This window comes from Heteronotia binoei, chromosome 2 (genome assembly GCF_032191835.1).
Source record: "Heteronotia binoei isolate CCM8104 ecotype False Entrance Well chromosome 2, APGP_CSIRO_Hbin_v1, whole genome shotgun sequence".
NCBI lineage: Eukaryota > Metazoa > Chordata > Lepidosauria > Squamata > Gekkonidae > Heteronotia > Heteronotia binoei.
Genome location: NC_083224.1, coordinates 51,882,712 through 51,907,054, shown reverse-complemented (window position 1 = coordinate 51,907,054; position 24,343 = coordinate 51,882,712). Strand labels below are relative to the sequence as shown.

Below are 24,343 nucleotides of genomic sequence, written 5' to 3'. Positions count from 1 at the left end.
TATGCCACTGTGACAACCATTTTTATAGCCATTTTCATTATTTCTACCCATTTTTCCTGTGGGGCACAACACAAGCGGATAACCAAAGGTTTTTTAATTCAACTATGTGTGGGTGTGGATGGTCCAATTAAAATATGGTACATGGAACAAGCTCTTGCAAATCTTTCCCTGTAAGCTTCTCCTTTGAGTGTCCTAGCAGTTTGTTTTATGAGCTTCTCCTGAGGTGTACTACATAGATTAAAACATTCAAGCAGCTGAACAAGTATGCACAAGTTAAAGTTACTATATTAAGGACATTTTGTACTGTTGATGAGAACAAACAATTCCATACTTGTATTCCTATAGATGACAACTTCCTTTTGGGGATATTCTCCACCTTTGGCTCTTCGTTAGTCAGCGTTCCCTTGTCACTTTTCAAGGCTGCATTTTTCTGGGGTAATTCAGGAGGCTCTCTGGCTGGCGTCACAATGCTGCCTCTGGTTACACTGGGTGGTCTGGTACTATCTAAGCTGTCTGAAGAATTGCTCAGTCCCGACTGGCTGTTGACCTCACTCTTGTGGTCCTGGTTGTCTAGGTAGTTGTCCTGAGCCGATTCAGTGCTGCTCTGCACTGTGACAGAGATGAACGGCTTTGAGGTGGTCCGAGGTGGGACTGGTGGCGGTGTCTTTTTATATCCCACTAGACATGCCGAACCTGTGAGAGCAGTGGTGAGGAAGTATGAAGAGAGAGGAGAAAAGTAAAGAGATGAAGAGAAAGCAGTAAAAAAAATTAAGTGAGGAGAGAGAAAGAACAGATTAGCAACTCTGTTCAGAGAAGCTGGCAAGCACAGATGCGGAACATACCATTTTAGCCAGCAGTGTGCACGCAGCAGCCCAAACCACACATAAATAGCCAATGCTACCCAAATTTGAGAGAAACATCATGATAACACAGACTGGAAGATAATGAGAAAGAGGAGGAAGATCCCTCTAGAAAACTGCAAAGCAAGCCACCGTGAATAGGATTACAAAGGTTGTGTGCATCTCTGCAGTTTTGATCTATTTCTCAGGGTCAGATAAAGCCACCTCTTGGTGCTTGAACCCACCAGCTGACAAATTTCAGTATCTTGACCAAACTGGTACTTGTACCTAGAAAAAGAAAGATGCCATAAGAGGACTCTTTAGCAGTCAATAGCTATGTTTGGCTATGTTGAGATGAAATTTCTTTGCTGAGTAAAACTCCCAGTAGTCAGCAAGGTAAATAATAAGTAAATGATTATGGAAAGATTTTGGAGAGTTCTGCTGATACATTTTGCCTGGTGCAGGAATGAAAGTAGGATCCATACTAGATTTAGATTATTAAAGAATAACTTCACAAAATTAATATGGGGTCATCTGAAATCGTGTCAATCACTAATGCACACATATTCACATTTCACAAGGAACTGAATTTAAGCAAATTCAAAAGAAGCTTCAACATTCATCAGCAAGAGGAGTAACAGGGCAGAAAAACATCTTCCTTTCTAGAATGTCAAGGGTATACATTCAAGTTGCCATGACTTTCATGACAGTGAAAGTCTCTGGTCCTATCTAGTGATTATTAGGGAACTTACATGTAAGTGCCAGTTATTCATTTTTGGTGGGATTTTTTATATTTTTATATGTGTGTGTGTATGAGAGTGTGTGTGCACACATGGAAGTCATGATGATCTCTGGTGACTGGTGACTGACCCCCTACTGCAGGCATGGAGGATATTCAAAGAGGTGGCTGAATAAAGCCCACCCCTGCCTCCAGCAATGGTATTCCAAGGAGGTTTTCCATCCAAGTACTGCTTAGCTTCTGAGATCTGACAAGATTGGGTTTGCCTGGGCTATCCAGGTCAGGGCATCCACTTTTTGTTTTGAAATTACTTAGTACTTTTAATGGTTTTAGTCCTGAATGTTTTTTTTAATGTGTATGTTTCAACTGTCATTATCCATTTCATTTGCACCACACCTTTCTCTCCAATGGGGATCCAAAGTGGCTTATATTGATCTCTTGTCCATTTTATCCTCACAACAACCCTGTAAAGTAAGTTAGGCTGAGAGTGGTTCACTCAGCAAACTTCCATGGCAAAACAGAGATTCAAAACTGGGTCTCCCAAATCCAAGAATGACACTCTAATCACTATACCATAATTTCTATTATCTTATCATTTATCATGTAATATTATTTTAATTTTGCCTTAAAGTCCATCAACAAACATGGGCTATCCTAGTCTTCAGCTACATAGCCACCAATTTGCCACGAGCTTATCAGAGTAACTCCTAATTAAATGACTATTAAACAAGCCACACACTACTATTAATATGGGTGGACTTCCCCATTTCCCTTTTGCAAGCAGGATACACAATAAAGGTCTGGGGCTCAGAACTCATAGCATTTTTTTAACCTTTATGTATTTTTATGTATTTTATTGTATAATTATTAATGTATTTTAAACTGATCTTTGTTAGCTTTTTGTATTGTAAGCCGCCCTGAGCCCGCCTTGGTGGGGTAGGGCGGGATATAAATCGAATAAATAAATAAATAAACCTTTGCAAACAACCACCATGTGGCAGTATGATTCCAATCCAGATTGTCTCCACCATTCTCCCAATCTGAAACAGCCCCACAGAGCTGCAGTTTGTTACAGTGGGGCAAAGATAAAGGGATATTACAGGCCGCCTATTTAAAGTCTGACACTTTGGTGGTACAGATCGTGAAGAATCCAACCCCCTGCATGCTTATATCCTCAACTGCCACCGAAGCCCAGAAGCAAACCCTTCCTGCTTTGATCTTGGGTCCCCCTGTAGCATCTCAGCCTTCATTGCAAATGCTCATTTCCTTTGAATCAGGGGCACAGAGATTTGCCTCTACCTTAAATGAACAGGATGTACCCCCCACGTATTACTGAGTAAGAATCAATGACACAGAGAGCTGAAAGGACAGGGAACTACTGTAGCAAAGGCTGTGAGGTATCACCTCAAAGCATTAGAATTAAGAAATGCTAGTGTTACAAACACTTCCTCTCAGTTACAGTTTGGGCACACCACTGCACATGGCTTACATCAATGTGTAAAACTCATATTAACAAACCCTCCATTTTTCTTTTATGTTCCCCATGCAATACTGAACACAAAAGGCATAAAACACACTCCAAAGGGCATTTGAGCCTCACATATGAAATTGCCTTATATGAACACAGTGTTGTGGATCTGCATTAAGGGGATGTAGTCCCTTAAACAGATTTTAAAGGATCAGTTTTGGAACACACAAACAGAATTAGGTTAAGACTTTTTTTTAAAATGTTCCACGGCAACAGCTAATCTCTTCAATAATATTCATTGTTCACAATACAAAAAAGGGATGCCTAGCATACTAAATTCGGATAGGGGAAAATATCAGCATTCCATTTCAAGAAAACTTCACCTGCTCTGTTGAGAAAACTTTTTCTGCTTGTCTGAAATTGGACCGTCTGGGCTTCCAGCTACATACCATCACCTCTACCAAAGGAGGATCAATTAAATAAACGTTTAGATATCTTCACAGATGTCTATTCTAACAGAAATATATAACCCACAACAAAGCTTTTGCTTCCAGGTGGTGCCTGAGGAACGCAACCATTTCCTAAGAAAAATGAGATACAGAATTGGTAAGGCTTGCCTTTATAAGGGTAAAACTGCTAAAGCTGCTTTTTAAAAATATGATGTTGCAACATCAAAGAAGGAACAGTAATCAGTATGTAGCTCCAGACATGTCTAATTTCCAATTACACATGAAAGCAGCTACAGAGAATGTGATGACAACCACAGTGTAACCATCAAAATTCTGAGAGATTAAAAAAAAAGTAGGATGAAATAAGAATTAGCATTTCTTTTTAAATCTCATCTTCCCTTCGATTTGGGAATGATGAAATCGGAAGGAGGACTCTACAACAATCCAAAGCAGCAGCTGTTACTATATGAACAATAATATAAGACAGAGTCAGTTTCTCCAAATGAAATTTTGTTGCTTTGCCAATTTATAAAAAATAGAGAGCAGCTAAATTTTCACTTCAAGACTAGCAGCATTATTACACCTATGGAACACGCTGGATAAAGTTTGAGTCCAGTGGCATTTTTAACATCAACAACATTTTATTCAATGTATAAGCTTTTGTGAAGAGCGCTTGCATACGAAAGCTTATACCTTGAATTGGTCTTAAAGATGCCACTGGACTCAAACTTTGTTCTGATGCTTCAGGCCAACATGGCTACCCACCTATGTTCCCTCTAAGCTGCAGAGTCTTGTGAGCAAAAATTCTACCGTGAGCTACTGGCATTAAAGTTGTGAGCTATTGCATAAATTAGCGTGCTCTGGAGTCATCCTTCCTGAGCTAAGACAAAAATGTGCGAGTGGAAGGCTAAAAATCTGTGAGCTAGCTCATGCTAATTCAGCTTAGAGGGAACACTGCTACCGACCTAAATCTGCTTTTACATGTTATTTCTCTGCAAAATAAGAAGTGTTTATTTTCCTCTGAGAACACCCTCAGCCAACAAAACATATTGATCTACATTCTGCCTTCAAGTTCCTACATCCTGTATCAAGTTTCAAACAGCCAACTCTAATATCCACTACCTTGATTTCTCTTTTTAGAAGAGAAATGTGTGTCTTACTGTTGGAAAAGGAAGCTCCAGCAGTAGTTGCCATACATAAGAGCCTTCTCAAAGCTACACATTATGCCCAGGAAACAACTGAAAAATGGTGCCAGAAGCAAAGAAAAATTCACTCTAAGCATTGTGCGTACAATAGCAAATTCTTTTCATCACAGTGGTGGTGATGAACAGAAACATTTTGTTACCCCAGAGTTATTCAGGGACAGAGGTTATGATCTCCATTATTGTTTCCATTTTGCCTCATGCAGGTGGAAATACAGGTCAGTGTGAATGTGAGCTACTGGCATACCCTTGACGCATTATGGGGTTTGGCAGTTCTAAAAACAGATGCACATAAAAGTATCATCATGTTTGAAATGAATGGAAAAACCCTTACAAACTAGAGACATTGATGTGTATTATGATCTCTGAACACATTATAAATGTGTGTGGGTATGCTTTTTTAAAAAATGTTGAGGTTAAGTGAGTACATGACCTTGTAGCAACCCGTGGCGCAGAGTGGTAAAGCTGCAGTACTGCAGTCTGAACTCTCTGCTCACAACCTGAATTTGATCCTGGTGAAAGCTGAGTTCAGGTAGCTGGCTCAAGGCTGACTCAGCCTCCATCCTTCCAAGGTCGGTAAAATGAGTACCCAGCTTGCTGGGGGGAAAGTGTAGATGACTGGGGAAGGCAATGGAAAACCACTCTGTAAAAAAGTCTGCCGTGAAAATGCTGTGATGTGACGTCACCCCAGAGTCGGAAATGACTGGTGCTTGCACAGGGGACTACCTTTACTTTACATGACCTTGTGTGATCTGTGTTGTATCAGACTACATGTGGGAGACTGGATGTCTGAATGTTCTTCCATGATTGAAAAGGGGTAACCATGTTAGTCACTTACAGCAAAGTGAAACAATAGTCCAGTGGCACCCTTAATAAGCCCTTGATCAGGTGCATTCAAATTATTTTAGAAAAGGTTATACTCTGAAAAATAATAATATAATATATCTCCACAATAGATTCTCTTAAGTGACAGCTATAACCCCCCTCCCCAAACTTAGACCTGAACTCGAATGCACCAATAATTTTATAGCTGATCTAGCTTCTTTCTCTCTTTGGATTCCAGTACCAAGGATGGGAAAGACAGCCCTGGTTGGGGGGGAAGAGAAAAAAAAAGTACTCAGAGAAATACCAGTGTCATGACAGATTTAAAACACTAAGGAGAAAAGGAACACTTTGTTTACGATGCTATTTGTGCTCACTAGTAGAAAAAAAAAATCACTTGGATTCCCTGAGAGCAAAAGAAGAGCTACTAAAAGGGATGGTGGAATTGCCCAGAAGCTATAATCACTCAAAGACCTCTTCCTATTCAGCTCTCTCCGATATTTATCAGCCTAAGCATTCTAATGAGGACTGTATGAACTCCTTATTCATGCACACACCAAATTCTGTGCCAAGTTAGAACCAATATTCTGAAACCTGTACACTGGAGCAAATAAATCTACAGTGTTTGTGTAACTTATATGGACCTAAGTAGAAGAAGCAAGTTATACACAACACCGAAGACACATATTTGCAGTCACCTGCCTCACATGTTAGTGCTGATTATGCATTTTGCTTCTTAGAGGAACCAATATGGAGGTACTGAAAAGCACTGTAACAGTGACAGAACTTATTACATAAGGATGCTGTAAACCCACTTTTCTCCACTTAATACAGATTCAAGGATGCTCACATTGTCAAAACTAGACCATGCACATATGGACAACAAATAAACTTACACAAAATCCCAATACACATAAATTACCTAACAACAAAAACTACCAGCTACCAACAGACTAAGCCACAGGGTGAAGGAGGCGGCAGAGGACCGAGTGACAGCTCCACCCTTGGTTGAACAAGTTTCCTCGCAGACGGGCAGGTACTCTTTTTGCTAATTAAGAATTTTTCAAATAGATGCTACTGAATTTCCTGAATACACTTCTAGGATATAACCTAATGCTTCAATTAGAAAGTTATAACTATAAACATGCCTTTCCCCCTATTTTTTAAAGTAGCTTTTCACATAATTGCAGCCACCACATGCCCTTTACTTAATAGGTAGTTCTGAACGCCTGAAAAAATAATCTTCAGAACACAGTCAATCCTTTCCAAGGAATGAAATTTATTTTTGCTTTCCATATTTTGTGTCTATAGTTATATTTTTTTTTGGGGGGGGGGAGGAAGAATTATAGTTTTTCAGTGTCCAAAACTGAATTACACAGGGGAAAGAATAAGGCTTCCAATAATAATTCTGCTCAGATGCAGAATTCTGATTCAAGCTGAAATACATGCAAATTACTCTAATACCAGAGTATTACTGGAAAAAAATGCTGGAAAAAATGCAAAACAAGCAAGCCTTTAAATCCTCTTAATAATGTAATTAAAACACCACATCACATTATTCTTGACTGGCACAAATATAGTGCAGTCCCATGGAACTGTTCCACTCCAAGACCATTGATTTTCAGCTGGAGAAATTCTGCACTGTTAAATTCCTAAGTGCTTCTTATGATTAAGCTATAAGAAATGTACTATTCAAAATTACTTCAACAATTTCCATAATGCCCTGCAGCAGCAAGTTCCTTTTTTAAGCAACAAGTTCCACAAGTACCAGGCACACATTTATTTCCTCTACAGTCAGTGAATGATCTCAACTTCTTTGAGAAATGCTTGATCAACTTCATCATGTGAAAAAATAACAGAGCTTAATGAGAGCCCACGTAGTGTAGTGATTCATGTCAGACTTGGATGTTCAGATTTGAACTCCAAATCTGACAGAGAGAGAGAGAGAAAGGGGGAGAGAGAGGGCGCACCTGGAAGTCATGGTGACCTCTGATGACTGACCCCTACTGGGAGCATGGAGGATATTCAGAGAGGTGGCTGGATGGAGCCTTCCCCCAGCTCCCGACTGCTGGTATTCCAAGGAGATCTCCCACTCAAGTACTTGCCAGAATCCACTCTGTTTAGCGTTCAAAATCTGGCAAGATGGGGCTTGCCTGGGCTATCCAGGTCAGGGCAACTGCAGGTGAATATTCAGTTATCTTTTGATGACACTTGAGCTTTGTTTACTTATAATGAGTTCGGTATCACAACTGAGGTACTTCCACAGCAAAAGTTTGTTATAAGTGGTTTACCTGTCTTCTGAACATAAGCATTATTGCATTTTTTTAAAATCAAGGGACAAGATTAATATAAATTTTGGCATGGTCATAATCCAGAACACCAAAATTACTAAGGACCTGGCAAAACTGAGTATAGAGGTTTCCCCCTCCATCTGGCTGTGCTTTGCATTTCTATCCTGCCCTTCATCAAAGGGAGGTCAAGGTGGTTTACAAGGCTTCTCTCCCCTCTTTTACCCTGACCATCACTTTGGGAGGTAGGTTAGGCACACAGAGCATAACAGATTCAAAGTCATTCAGTCAGTTTCATGACAGAGTTGGGATTTGAACCAGTTCCCTAGTCTGAGATTCATAACAGGTGCTGCACTCTGCCTGCTATGGTTTGGGAAGGCAGTAGGAAGTAGGAGCTGTGAGCACATCCCTGCTGGATTCGGGTACATTATATCTTCAAAGGGAGGAAGACCTGGATTCCAAATTTTGGACCTACCACCCACTGGAAATTATAGCACAGGTGGGTGTGATAATTTATGGTACCAGCTAAAAACTTATGTCTGAAAACAAACATGTGTCACTTTTTTTTTAAAACCCTCAGATGGGATAACAAGTGTGTGTACCTCTGTGTGTGTGTGTGAGACAGGGATGGTGGTGGTTGAGACCGACCACTGAGGCCAGAAATGCATCTGTTTTTGTAATGCAAACTGTGTTTACAGATGCTTGTCCACATGACTGTCCACAAGACTGAACCATAACAGAAGACAAAGCTACAGCATTATGCAAACATTGGTCTGTATCCCTAAAAACTTCCAGTTTATCAGCTAAACAAACCACAGCCTTGTCTCCACATTGCCAGCAGCGCAGTGAATAAACAAATGGTAACAAGAAAAACACAAAACAGCCTCTTCACTAGTAAAAATGGGGATATTTAGTAGAACAAAAAGACTTTTTAATTTGAGTAAATAGGAAAAACAAAACAAAAACAAATTACTACAAAGATGCAGACATTAGCTGACACAACAATTTGCTCTATTGGGAGTCTGATGTTAAACAGCAACAGTGATAAGAATTCAAGGAACAATCAACTGCTCACCTGGCAAAAGAAAAAGTAGCAATTACATTTAAGGGGCAGCTGAAGCAATGCTCCTTGAAGGGAAGAGAGAGGCAAATAGATATCAGAGGTCTATGTGCCTTCAGTCAAGGCTGGAAAGAGCATCCCATACACTGTATGTCTGTGGATGACACATCCATTCCGCTTGTTACAATGTAAGAATGTGGCAGACATTATCATCCCCTCTCTATGGAAAATGAAACAGCACTCACGAACACAGAAGCATATACAAAATGGCCTTGAACAGGAAAATCAGTATGAGAGTCTTTCTCCTTTTTGGGGTGCGGAAAACCTTTTCATTGCTTTAGCAAGTGAGCATTACAAACGCTGGAAATTTGGAAGGTTAGCTTACTAAATGATGATTTACTACAATCTTCATTCTAAAAACTAGCCATTTCACTTTGAAATAATTCTTTAGAGGGTGAACATTTCTCTCTGCTTCAGTCTGGTGGATGGGAAAGACATTCTAGTGCTAAGGAATGTTTTGAAGCAAGAGACCTTCACTTTTTTGCTGGAAATGGAGCAAGTGTTTAACCCTCAGTTCCATTCTATCTGCTGAAATACAATGAAAACTCTGTAAGTGGAGCAATAATCCAGAAAGCAAGGCATACTGTACCTATAAGCAAAATACCACAGGGCAGGAAACTGGCACTTGCCCATAACTCAACATTTTTCTCAGCATGATGGTCCAAGAAGGGAGCACAAAAATATTGTATTTTCTGGAGTAATTTATTTGTGTTCCAGGAAGAAATTTAATATTTTGGTGTGTTTTTTTGTAAATCAAGTGACAAGATCTGATATACAAACCAACTTTGTTTAATACCAATGAAAACATCTTCCAGGCATAACTAAGGCTAGCTGTAACTTAAATGTAAAGGACTCTAAAGCCAATAATATCTTTATAGATCCACTCCCCCTTACATTAGAATGTTAAAGTCACTTTACACGTTCCAGAAAGAGAAACTGCACACTTTAAAGCCAGAGTCAGATATGTTTCAGCCATAAACACATGGGTGTGGAGATACTGATGAAGTATGCCTTGCACCCCAGCCAAAGCAATGAGCTCCACATCTGCATGATGCTTTAGCTGCAGTTGTTTTTAAAGTCTGACACTGAACTGAGAACAGCTGACTGACGTTAAGGGAAGGCTAATAAATGTTTCTTCTGCCTTAGTCAATTTAAGGGTTCCAGTTAAGTAGGAAATTGGACTGAAAGGTCATTTCCTCATTGGTGACATTCCTGAGGTTTATTGTGTGTAGGCCTTTTTTTAATTCCTAGACTCTAGCCAGACTCCTCCCCCTTTCCAGTATTAGATCTCCATTCTGTCATGAATTTCGAGGTTGCCCTGTCAGTCACTAATTCTTTCAGACCCTTCAACTGTAGAACTAGCTTCTAAGAAGCTTTTACCACCATTTAACCTTCAACATAAATTACCAATCAGACTTTTTAAAAAAATTACAAAATATCCAATCAATGCTCTCAGAGCATCAAGTTAGAACAGCTAAAATAAAGGAGAGCATATAGAATCACAAGTTTGGTTATGGTGCAGAGTACAAAGCAGGAAAAAGAAACCCTAAACACCACACACCTCTCCCTGTTAAACTTTAGAAGAGAATATGCTGCATCTCATGCCGTAACATGTACCATTCCTCCGGTTTTCACATGCCTAGGAAAATTCAAGAAAAATGGAATTTCTGAAAAATTTAGACTGTGCTAACAAATGAGCCTCTTTTGTGACACATATTGCCTCTTCCAAAATTACATTCCAGCAAATATTTCATTCATTTTTAGTTCTTCCAACAGATTTCTTTCTATCCACACTGCAGGGTATCTACTCCAAAAGACTGTGCAGCACAACACAAAGAGCTCACTCTGCATAAATACTCCAAACATAATTCTGCATTTGATGAAGTGGGTTTAGACCCATGAAAAGCTTATTCTACAATAAATAGGTTGTTAAAGTGCCACAGGATTTTTACTTTTGTTGTAGGCGGATGCTGCCACCCAACCGGAATTTACATATTCAAATACTGTTTTCTGAAGGAAATCAAAACAAAACCAGGCAAGGTTCAGGAACAGACAGGGTGTGCCTCAAACCTCGATACACAGAGAATTACAAAAAATTCAGAATCGTGTGCAATAGCAGCTGAGATCTGATATTCTAGCTCACCTGAACAGGAAACTTACCAAGTCAAACTCTAGGTAAAACATGCAAGAAAATCACTGAAAACCCAGCTATAAATAGCTACACTGGTGTCTCCAAGGTGACCAACACCAACATCATAATAATACTCTAGTGACCCACATGTGCTGCGTGTGCTTTTAAAAAAGAGGATGTTTCTCTCTCATCCAACCCTTGCCTCCCCCTTTCACCCCTCCATTTGTCCATTCAAGCTGCAACATGAAGCACTTTGAACACTGAAAATGTTACATAAATGCTTACAATTTATATTTCAAGCATTCAAGTAATCTTGAGGTGAGTATTCCAAAGCAAACTAGATCTCTCCAAGTCAGGAATAGCCACTGTATTTTATAAGCAATTGTCCATAACTGAGCAAAAGTATGGCATCAAGTGAATCACAGATGTTTTGTTAAGGCACAAAATTCTCAGGGATTTTTGTAACAGCTCTGGCAATCACAATAATTGCCCCCGCAGGAGCAATATAATCCCTAAAAATTACATTAAAGAAAATATCAACCTTTATGAAGACTGACTGGGAAACAAAAGTTTGGCAATACAAAGTGCCTGCAAAAGGTGGGTCCTTCATGGCACAGCCAGGTCATGTAATGATTAGGGAGTTAGATTAGGACCTGGAAGTCCTAGTTTCAAACCCCACTCTGCCATGAAGCTTCAGTGAATGACCTCAGGCCAATCACTCCTTCCCAGCTTTCCCTATTTTACAGGATGGTTATGAAGATAGAACACTACGGGCCCTGCATATGCCACTCTGGTCTCTGTGGAGGACAAGTTGTGTGTGAGTGTGCAAATTATGGCAGTACGTTACAAGGCAGGTAGCAAAATTCCACACAAAACCCATCTATATTTTTAGATAAAATCCAGATATTCATTGTATAGCAGATTCCCCATATTTCACTTCCACTAGCTCAAAACTAATTTCCCAGCTGTCTGGAAAAGTGGAATAATACAGAGAGAATTAATATAACTAACACATACATACACACAGACCGATGAGACCCAAGGTTTAAATCCCCTTTCAGCCACAAACAAAAGCAAAGGGTTCACAGGGTGCTGATGGTCAATACTATATCTAATCTTAAAGGCATATTAGCTGTGCAGTAGAAAAGCTCTAGGCATGATTGTGATATTACTCTGACATGGTGGCCTCAGCACACTATCCTAATCAGCCTTTTTCTAGCAGTGAAAAAAGATCAATATCTGAGAGTTCATGAGAAAATCAATGTATCTAATTCTCAACATAGCTCCAACTGTGGATACTTAAATCCAGAAACTGGAGCCATGAACAGACAAGACAAACCTGACAAAAGCCCCAGGTTTGCTGAAAAATCTGAATTTTTTTTTTTAAGGTTACAACACCCACCCCCTCCCCCCTCCTAGAAGCAGTGCTTATCAATTAATGCCTTTCTAAGGTCTCAGTGGCCACAGTCAGGGTTGCTAGCCAACAACAACTGTACCGCCAGTCTTCAAACCTTGATTTCAGTCATTAAAAGGCAGGGGGAAGGCCTTTTCCAGAGCTATTTTGGCTTCCTAGCCCACTCTTGCTCTCCCCTTCCTTCTAGTGCGGAAAAGGGGGTGGGGAAAATGAATTTCCTGGTTTGTTCAATTCTATTAGATGTACTAGTAAGTAATTTATTAAAATGGCAGCTTGCAGGATGCTACCTAAACTAAATTTACTCTTCACAACATTCATACAGCATATTTTAGGACAAACAATAGCTATTAAGGCAGCATATCTGAAAATGTAAGTTTTCAGAGACGCAAACAGGACACTCCTGGATGTGCTTCTAATGACAGATGCCTTATTAAATCAAAACTGAACTAGTAAATAAGCTCATGAAAAAATGTGATAGATAAAGTCTGGAAAAGTACCTGGAAAGAATGTGTGAAGCTGGCTTAATAAAATAAGCATCTTACTGCATATTACAGAGATGTATCCTCCTCTGTTTCACAGACTTCTCCTTATATTCATTTCAGTATTAAAACAAAGGGGAAAGTAACATAACAAAGAGACCAAATAACTTTCAGAAATGGCTGAAAACACACACACATAAAATCTTGCCAGCCCAACCAGAAATTTGCAGTCAAGGAAACACACACCCTGTGGAAAAAATTACTTATAGGGCTCGTGAAGATTTAAATAGGTGGGAGGAGGGAAATCATTCCATGTGGGCTTTGCAATTCTTGTGGATTTGAGAGCTACAGAAAGCTGGTGAAACTATCTTTTCAAAATCCCCCCCCCCCCCCACAACTGTATGCTAATCCTCTGGCTGACCAAATGGCTGGTACATTCCAAGAAATACAAACTGGGTTCCAGATGGCTGTTGCTTAGCAGCAGCCCACATACTTGGTTGCTTAGGGAACAGGTTCCTCACATTCTCATTAAACAGCTGCCTGCTGGAACTGTTACTCCTGTCTGGGAAGATTTCTCATGCTCTGCTACAAGCTGAGGCAGAGATTTCAGTCAGAGCATGTCTGTGAATAAAGATTACAGCAGCAAAAACTAAATAAAAAAGAAAGAGGGATTGGGAACATGTTGTGCAAGTTACTTGCCACGATGAATGAAAACCAACAAAATCAGGTTATTTGAGGTGTGAGAGCTTTCTTTTGAAGACAGCACTTTAGTAAGCAAGACACAGTTTTTCTGTGAATGATCCCATTCATAACCACAGAGGGATCACTGGCCTTGCTATCTACTTGCAGTGATTATGGCTGCTGCAAGCCTAGGGTCGGTCTGTCTGTTCCCTTGGAAAGACCAAAATGTGATCTTTGTACTTACAAATGATCATGTGCCCACGGTAGCATCTAGGTACAACAAATGGTTCCTCAATCAAGGGGCTACATAAAGCTGCTAGACTGGAATACTTAGAGCTATGTGCTTAAAAGAGCAGCTTATCAAAACAACTGTCCACAGTGACATGAGTATAGAACCAAACACTCTTCACACAGTAAACAGCCACAGGACTTTTTTTGAGGAACACACAGGAACGCAATAGGAGTCGATTGCACCTTTAAGACCAACTTAGTTTTATTCAGAACATAAACTTTCGTGTGCTCTCTAAGCACACTTCATCAGACGAGGAAACTGGCACAGTGAACAGAGCCATACATAGCTGGTAGGCAGTGGCCCAGAATGCAAAATTGTACAGATTTAAGAACTAATGACAGTGAAGTAAAATTATCTGGTAAAATGATACAAATATAAGATTCAATGGCAGAACAGTAAAATTAACAAACTGAGCAAACCTTTGATCTGAGTTTGCTCAATTTGTTAATTTTACTATTCTGCCATTGAATCTTATATTTGTACCATTTTACCAGATAATTTTACTTCACTATCATTGGTTCATCTGTACCATTTTGCATTCTGGGCCACTGCCTACCAGCTATGTATGGCTCTGCTCACTGTGCCAGATTCCTCGTCTGATGAAGTGTGCTTAGAGAGCACACGAAAGCTTACGTTCTGAATAAAACTAAGTTGGTCTTAAAGGTGTAATCGACTCCTATTTTGTTCTACTACTTCAGACCAACGCGGCTGCCTACTTGGATCCATCTACACAGGAATGCAGTTTTGGCTGTCTTGGTGTCAGGGGTGTGGCCTAATATGCAAATGATTTCCTGCTGGGCTTTTTCTACAAAAAACCCTGTGTGAAACAATGGTGATGTCAGGGTGTGTGGCCTAATATACAAATGTGTTCCTGCTGGACTTTTTCTACAACAAAACCCCCTGAACAGCCATATTCTAATATGAACAATCAATTCTCAACCATAGGGTAGGTCAGAAAAAGGACTAATAGTGTGAACTATTAAATAATGGTTAAGCATTTTTAAAGCACTCACTTTATTGGAACAAAAAGGAAACTTTAGTGTAAGCATCAGGATTGCTGATCAATTACAAATCAATTTAGTTAATTGTTTTACAACAATTTCAATTACACTTTCAAAAAGTGTAATGTCAGTAAGATAAATATAAACAATTCACTGAATACCACTTTTCTTTGGCTTTTATCCCAGATAATCATGATCAGATTATGGGTTAGATCTCATGTGGGAGTTCTGCAGTTGAAAGGGATTTCCTTTCATGAAGCATAACTTTCTCACCTCACTGCAACCTCACTCTGCTTGAGGGAAGGAGAGAATGGAAGGCATGGAGGGCTGCAGCAGGAAGGGGGAGGGAACTGGCAAAAGAAATCCTTCATAGGATCCAAGCCATTAGTAACCAATAAAAAGAGCTGAAACACGGAAGTGGTACTCCCGAGTTACTGCAGCAGGAAAATTAGAATTACAGACAGTCCTAGGCTGGGACATTTGCACCTAGTCATTCTTCATGCTTGGAAGGAACTGGGCCCCCATTTGTTCTTGCTAATAGGTGATGCAACATGAAAATGGTAAGCAGCAAAATACCTTTCTATCCTGCCATGCTTCCAAAGACCTTAGAGTAGCATTCTTGGCCTCATGGAATTTCTGACTATAAATGACAGTTGTCAAAGAACAAAAAATAATTGACACCTGACTAGTCAGTTGACCGGCATGCTAAACCTGAAGTATCTTTTATATCAACAGTGTAAGTATAGGTACTTGTGAATTTCCTACATTGTGTAGGGGATTGGACTGTGGAGTTCCTTCCAAATCCATTCTATGATTAACACTCTCCCACCCACCCACAAAAGGCGGTAGAACTACAGTTCACAACTAAAGCAGCATCCTAAATAAGCACAAACACAAACAACTGATAATGTCCCAGTGCTGGGTCAAATTTTTAAATTTAATTTAATCTCCTTTTTAGCTCTTTCACCAAGACAGCCTGAACTAAGTCTTTATAGGATTGTACTGCCAATCCAAGCCCATTGATGTCAAAAGGCTTAGATTAAAGTAACTCTGCACAGGATTGCACTGCAAAATTTACAATATAAACAGCCAATTAAATCAAACTGCTAGTAGAATGCACATCAAACATACATGGCCTGTCTATAGCAAATGCTCTGGGGTTGCAGCATCCCACTTCCCAGAGAGGCAATTTCCCATCCTATGACCATGACAAAACTATCTCCAATTAGCATCACAAACCTCCTACAAAAAAATCATGAGTACTGTAAGGATTGTTGTGACTTCCAAGTCATTTTTTCAAAAACTTTAGATGTATTTACTTTACTGGAAAAAAAGTAACTTTCCCAGTTCCACCTAACCAAGGAGGGGCTCAGTAGTAAAGCATCTGCTTGGCATGCAGATGGTCACAGGTTCAATCCTCAACATCTCCAACTAAAACAGGATCAGGTATAAGGTGACATGAAAGTTCTCTGCCCAAGACCTTGGAGACCATTGCAAATCTGAGAAGACAATACTGACCTTGACGGACTAAGGGCTTGATTCATATGAACATATGAAGCTGCCTTATACTGAATCAGACCCTTGGTCCATCAAAGTCAGTATTGTCTTCTCAGACTGGCAGCAGCTCTCCAGGGTCTCAAGCTGAGGTTTTTCACACCTATTTGCCTGGATCCTTTTTTGGAGATGCCGGGGATTGAACCTGGGACCTTCTGCTTCCCAAGCAGATGCTCTACCACTGAGCCACCGTCCCTCCCCCTTATTCAGTATAAGGCAGCTTCATATGTACAGAACCATGACTGACCAATAGCTTACTGATACAGTTGTTGCTTACTTGGGAAAAAAGGCACAGCAGCAGGTCTGAGACTAACTAGAAGCACTTAGGATCACAACACAGTGGGAGTGTCAATATTAAATGTCCCAGAAAAACAAAGCCAGAGCCCTCCCAGTATTGTTTGGCTATAAACAATGTCACACCAGCGTTTGCAACACAATTGATGTATTTCATCAGTTTTCAAGACTCTCTATACAAAAGAACGGTGGAATTTTTGATGCATCCAACAAAGTATAACAGTGTTGGCAGCAGCAACTATTTTTAAGTCCCATTCCAGATTTATTGCATAATTCACATACAGGAAGGTTAAACAAACTTTGCGGGTAGACAGTTCAATCCCCAACATCCCCAGCTAAAGGCTCTCAGACAATACCTCCTATAAACTGTGGAATCTTGTGAGCAAAAATTCCACTTTGTGAGCTATGGCTTTAAAGTTGTGAGCTACTGCATAAATTAGATTGCTCTGAGGCCATTTTTCCTGAGTTAAGACAAAAATGTGTGAGCCAGAGTCTAAAAAACTGATCTAGATCACACTAACTCAGTATAGAGGGAACACTGCTCTCAGATATCAGATTTACTCTGGTAGAGTCACCATTAGGTAGAGTTGACCTTGCTGAACTAGACTGAGTAGCTGTCTGACTCACTCTGACAATTTTATATTCTTGCACATCTTATGATATTCTTGTTCTAAAATGGCTATTCATACTATCACTTTCTTTTGAACCTGACTTTCTAGCTTCTTTGTAGTTATTAATTGCATGCACATATGAAGCTGCCTTATACTGAATCAGACCCTCGGTCCATCAAAGTCAGTATTGTCTACTCAGACTGGCAGCGGCTCTCCAGGGTCTCAAGCTGAGGTTTTTCACATCTACTTGCCTGGACCCTTTTTAGTTGGAGATGCCAGGGATTGAACCTGGGACTATCTGCTTACCAAGCAGATGCTCTACCACTGAGCCAGCATCCACTGTACATATTAAGCAAAAAACAAACAAACTTGTTAGGCAAAGTTCTCTTCAGATAGACCAAGTAGTATGAACACACCAGACAATAACAGCAGTGGAGTTCAACTATGTATGGACAGAATACAGAACCTAGTATATATTGACAGAAAGGAGAGGTAGATCTGGAGGGAAAGCTCTATCTGGGGAAAGCCAAATACATGTCAAATAAACAAGACTGAATAGCAAGAAGCCTTGATTTCCATTTATTTGAGTCCTCTGCAAGAAATGTGAGAAAAAGGCAAGTGCCTTTACTGATCATCCAGGCATGGTTTTATATAAAGCCAGAGAAGAGAGAATAGTGGGGAAAGCAGCCTGAAAGAACAAAAAAGCAATTCTCCTGTTCTCTAAAGAAGTTGGACTGAATGTTGGCCAGCACCTAAAAGAAAGATATTTGGGGGATAGGCAAGTTGTCTAAACATGAATTTCTGGACTGATACAAAATTACACAGGAGTCCAGTAGCACCTTAACAAATAAACATTTGTTTCAGCCTGAGCTTTCCAATATCAGTGCTCACCTCTCTCCTGAGATGCATTAGAAGTATACATCTACTAGGCCTGGCTAAAAACCTAGCAGAAGGGTGTGGTGGTAGTGGGGAGGATATCAAGAGAGACTGATGAAAAGCTAGATCCAGTTAAAACACACAAAGGTACATCTTGAATACAAAGTAACTATGCAAGATAAATTTTAGATGGATCAAATAGTATGAGTTCACCCAGAGTAGGTGAGAGGCATTCCCATTGCTGTTCAAGCCATGTTGAAATGGTCTTTAAAAATGCTAGCAGACTCTTGTGCAATTTTTATATGACAGACTAACATAAGCTACCACTCTGGTTTGCTACAGAGACTAAGGTAAGGGTGCCAAACTCATTTGTTATGAGGGCCGGATCTGACATAAATGAGACCTTGTTGGGTTGGACTATGTGTGTCATAAAATGTAATACCAGATAGTGGAGATATAAACTTTATAAAGGACATGAACACAATTAAAGATTTTGTATCTCTCCTGTGTGATCAAGGGAACTGGGCAAAGGAAGCTCTGGCTCTTTCCCTCTCTCCCCAGGGGATGAGGAAGCGGCAGAGCCTCAGCCAAGAGAAGGAAAAGAAGCTTGGCTCAGTAGCTCTGCTGTGTGATTGAGAGAGCCTGGCAAAGCAAGTGCTCCTTCCCCCCCCCCAAAGAATGAGCCTCAGCCAATGGAGTAAATAGAGACTTTGCTCTATAGCTCCTGTGCAGTTGAGCAAGCCTGGCAAAGCAAGCTGTGACACAGAAGGAAGCAAGAGAGAGGAAGATGAAAGCAGACTTGCTCATGGGCCTGATAGGAACCCTCTGGGGGCCTGATTTGGCCCCCAGGCTGCATGTTTGACACCTGTGGACTAAGGCTTAAAGGGACCTATCAGATGCACCAGCAGCAGTTCAACAGTTACTTGTGTGAATTACATAAATTGGGATTTAAGCAAACCAGATCTAGCTAGAAAAGCAAGTTCTCATTATCACTGTTGCGATCCTGCTGCACTGTAGGCCCTGGAATCAAGTACTAGGTGGCTATGCAGCGTTCATGCCAGCAACTAAAATGTGTGCCACTGCTTCTCAGGCAGCAAAAGAACTTTGTAAATGAATTCCATGTTTCTGAAGAGAGACTGGTTCTTGTAATATGAGCATCAATTAGGTTTTTAATGCCAAATTGGTACACTTAAAAATCTAATTTTTTATTAGTTGCATAAACTTGATGGTTGACTATATATATACATTGACAAGTCACTGAAACATTCGCAGGATAGATCCCAGGAGATCACTGCCAGTCCCACCAAAACCCACTGTGTGTAGCACGCCAAGAGGTGGTTGCAAGCATTCTGAGAAGACAGTTTTGAAAAGATATCCTGCTACTTTTACAAGTCACCACAGTGAATGTACAGTAATTTACATGTTTTAATTATGGTATGTTTATATTTTGTAAGCTGCCTTAGGAAGTGTGGAAAGGTAAGATATACAGACTTAAATACACAAATGATGCTGCTTATACTGAGCCAAAGCATGAGCCCTGTCTTGTTTGTGCTGTCTACTCTGACTGCCAGCGGTTCTTCAGGGTCTCTAGCAAAAAAGAAAGAAAATATTTCCAAGCATCATTTCTGGAGATGCAAGGGATCAAACCTGAGACTTTCTGTATTGTGTTTGCCATCCCACAGAACTACAGCCACTCCCCAAAAAACCAAGGGTGGATTTTTTTAGACCAAATCAAATAAGCAGCCCCCCCACAAAAAAAATTCAGTCATAAACAAATATTTTGCATGGCTACCCTCTGATCCTTGAGGAGGGACATAACTCAAACATAGGGCATCTACTTTATGTGCAGAAAGTTCCAGATTCAATTCCCAGGACCTGTAGTTAAAACGAACAGGTAGTAAGCAGTATGAGAGACCTCCACTTGAGAAATTGGGGAGTGGCTATTGTCAGAGTAGATAATACTGATGATAGAGTAATTGTTTGACTCTGACTGGGGCAAAGGAAGGAAGAAGTCAGTGTTGCAGAGAGCTGTCATGTTTGTTCACTACCCAGATCTGCTTGAGTTCTTCCATTTTCTAGCAGCTCCATTCCTCCCCTATTCAGATGTGCCAGGTTTATGACAGTGTAAAGCAAGGCTATTCCTAGCTCAGTTTGGTTCTTCTATATGATTTACTGAAAGAAGCTTCCATAAAGAGAGAATTAGGCAGTGCCCAAGCCTAGATTTTTTACATTAATGGGTCACTGTCTGGACTGCAAAATTTCAAGACATTTTGCTCCAAGAAACCTGAAGTATTTATTCAGTCCTGTGTACAGCAGGTTAAAAAAAGTTATTATTGGTGACTATAAAACTGATTGTCAAGAAAAACATTTGTCAAACTGAGTCTTGCTGTGCTAAATCAGCCCATTTTCCAAAAACCTATTTTCCTCTCAGAATCATTTTGTCTGAAAGAAAGTGTGCCCCAGTCTTTTAACCTTTAGTATTTCACTGACAGAATAGAAGTACTAAATAGAGATTCAGTACTTCATGGCTCTAGAATGTGGTTTTCAAAAACAAAACAAAAAACTGACATATCACCAGCTATATGAGAATACAGCAAACACTTTAAACCTTAAAAGTGAAACATCTGATGCACATATAGAATACCCACCATTGCCTTCTATTCATCTTATTAGATATCACTAAAGGGCTAGACCTTCTGTTGATCATCTCGGAAACCATGAGATCCAGCCACTACAAACATCATTTTGACAGATACTACCATGGAGAATAGAACTTTGCTTTAAATAAAAGCCACATTTTGAGGTGTCTGATGGACGCAATAAACTTATACCTCAAATTAAGATTAGTGGCCATCCTGACTTCCAGCATTTCATTATTAACTGTTTGCATATAAGAGCATTTTGATTATATGTTCTTGTACAAGTCGATGTACTATAGTTATTAAAATGGCCAACATACAACCAAGACCCACACAACAGAATGCCATACAAAGGAAAAACTCCATTAGCCCTTCCCTTTAATTGAAAAGTTAGCTGCAGACACAAGAGAAACTTCTCAAAGAGCTATGCCTAAATCATACCTTGATTAAAATGAAACTCAATGAAAAATATTCTAGAACCAGTAGCCTTTTTCATATTACAAACCAGTTAAAGATGCAATCCTCTTTAAAGAAAGACAAAGTAAAAATAAAACGGTAGAATTGAGGCCTCTTAAACTATTGATAGCTTCATATGTGGGAAGGCAGAGGTGGTCATGATTCATGTGAACTGCTTTACCAACTCCCTTCTTTTACACGAAGGAGTTTTAGAAATGTCATCTATAAAAGAAGAGTTTCTAGCCAAAGCTATTTATTTTTCTTCAGAATCCACTTCCAGACTCCCTGCTGTGATCTTTTGTGAGAAGTAAGGAGAGACAGATTACAAGAAAGTTACCCATGTAATGCATTATTTCAGAAAAGCTAGAGTTGAAGAGCCCTGACCTGAATGGCACAGGCTAGCCTGATTCCATTAGATCTCAGAAGCACTAAGCAGTGTTGACCCTGGTTAATATTTGAATGGGAGACTATCCAGGAAGTTCAGGGTCACTATGCAGTGAGTAATGGCAAACCACTCCTGAACATCTCTTGTCTTGAAATCTCTGGGGAGCTGCAATATATCAGCTGTAACTTGATGGTACTTTTCACTACAACTGGAGTTGAAGATATTTTTGCACTGCAATAGGCACAACCCCATTGTAAAATACAAAACTTATCCAGTTTCTCAAATATAGCCAAAACTATATACCAACTAGTATTAGGAACCCTGACCATCAAAGGTTCCTGTAGTTCATAGATAATAACCTACCATTCAACAGTCATTACAAACAAGTTAACAACTTAGCATGTGAGACACAGATTTTGAAACAATTCCCATGTAAGCACATGCAGATATTTTTGTTCCAACAGACAGCTTCAGAAACTTGAAAGTAGAGGATTCTAGTAGACAGGATTTCTCAATAGGTGGCTGAACATCTAACTCACAAGTTGCATAGATGATCATTGCAAAACATTTTTGTATTGCTTTTTCTTTCTAATAAAACAAAACAAAAACATTTCTAAATGCTGTGTCAGAATTCACACCAAGAACCTATACTTCTGCATTAAAATCAAAACTTCTCTCTTTGTGAGAGTTCCAACACAGCATTTGGCAGCATTTTAGAATGCTAACACCCCCCCCCCCCATGCAATTTGTTTGCTGACAGAGAATCAAGTAGTGGTCACATTGAGAAACTATGTTTGGATCAAAGTAAATATCCTTCCTTATTGGTCTCAAGGGAGCAGATGACAAATGATGCCGAAGATTTTTAGCAATACTTTCTTGGGTACTGAAGATTTAGCAAGAAGGGAAAAAGAATATTGTTGGTTAATGTTAACATAAAATTGCAACAAGTTCACAGGAATAACACTTACATCAACTATGTTAATCTTGTTACCTTTATGAAAACAAGGAGTTTCACAAAGGTAACCAAAAGCCAACTGCTGTCCATACTGTGACTGGTGCATCTTATACAAGGTAGTTTGAACCATTCTGCAGACTTTCACAGCAACCTGTTACTTATAAAGATATGAAAATATAGTAGAATGTTGTCAAGGGCAAACAAGGGAACATCCAAATTGCTACTTCTTGTACTTATGGTCAGATCCTTTCCTGAACAATCAGCTATGCAACAAGGATTCCTAGTGAAATTAAGGATTTAAATTTCTAGGTTATCTCTGCATAGACACTGGGAAATGCAGATCACACAGCTTATGGTCTTACAACCTTTCCTGTTCACAATATGGATAAAAAGAAAACTAGTGCAGCATGAAGAATGTGCATGGAGGACAAATATATTGGGTGTATTCCATAAACGTACCCTATGCCTGAGATATACCACAAGGAGATGGAAGCCCAAAACTAACTGTATTGAGAAAATAAGGGGGGGGACCCTTTCCTTGCAGCTCTCTTTCCTAGCTTCAAACAAAAAACTGAAGAATTACACAAGCCACTTCCACTCCCCCCCCCCAAATCATATTAGGTAATCCTATACAAATGTACAGCAAGACAAGTCACATCAATGTGGTGAGATCATAGGCGTTACACAGGTCTTGGCAGAGAATCTAATTCATCATGTGGGTAAACACAACAGCTGCAGACTTTGAGACATTCATTCAAGAGCTAAGGAAAGGAAGTAAATCGGAAGTGCTTCTACCGTGTCCTATGCCCTTCTGTAAGTGAAAAGGAAAACTTGGAGAGTCTAGCCAGTTTGCTAGATCTTTGTACCAAGGCCAAAGTCAACTGTGTAACAAATGCTGAAGCTGGAACACAGCCTAGTAGATAGCTATTTTGTTTGTGAATTACCTGTTTAACAAGGACTTAATGAAATCAGTAAACGGTAGTTAGTTTTTTGGGCTTCCTGCCATCTTTAGTAAATATGACCTCAAAAATGAGAAGGCATCTAATGTTTATTTTATCAAATGATGCAGTATTAGTATCCTACCCAGCCAGATCCCTGGAAGCTTCAGTGACAGAGTTGCAACTCAGGCTAATGTCATATTTAATTCTATTCCATCCACAGAATCATTTCTGCAGTTTTTCAGCATCCTTCAATTCCCAGGGTCAAAAGTGAACACAGGCTTAGCAGCAGAACCAGACTCCTCCTGTCTGATTCATTCAGTGACATGGCAAGTTTGTGACATCACATATTGTTCCTGTGCTGACTGTCTGTGACAGGAATGAATCAGTCAAACAGAAGGAGGCCAATTAGAGAGCAGTGGACCAGGCTTTATGGATACTCCAAGACCTTGTAACTGACAAGAATAGGAAAGCAAATTATAGAGAGTACACGACAGCTTAATGAGCAATGCCTAATGGATTTCAGCAATGCCTGCTATATTTAGACTTTGTCCAAAGGGTCTTAAAAACACAAACCATAGCAATCTATAAATTAAAACAAATTTCTATAATGGAAGTGGTAATAATGTAAGAATACACAGTAATTGTGGAAGGCAAGAGTTTGTGTAAATGACAGACTGTGTGCACACAAATGATTTTATAAATATTTT

The 24,343-nt window shown here is 39.7% G+C and overlaps 1 protein-coding gene across 5 annotated transcripts in view; it reads right to left on the bottom strand.

Annotated features, from left to right (window-relative positions):
- DLGAP4 (DLG associated protein 4) overlaps positions 1-24,343 on the bottom strand; it is a 422,133-nt gene that overhangs the window by 13,367 nt on the left and 384,423 nt on the right. For 4 of the 5 annotated variants that reach the window (XM_060230962.1, XM_060230961.1, XM_060230964.1 and 1 more), the window contains one exon: positions 332-693. In XM_060230962.1, the coding sequence (XP_060086945.1) occupies positions 332-693 (362 nt within the window). Of the gene's footprint in view, positions 1-331; positions 694-24,343 lie in introns of those variants that run through there. The other variant, XM_060230965.1, reaches the window with a different exon arrangement.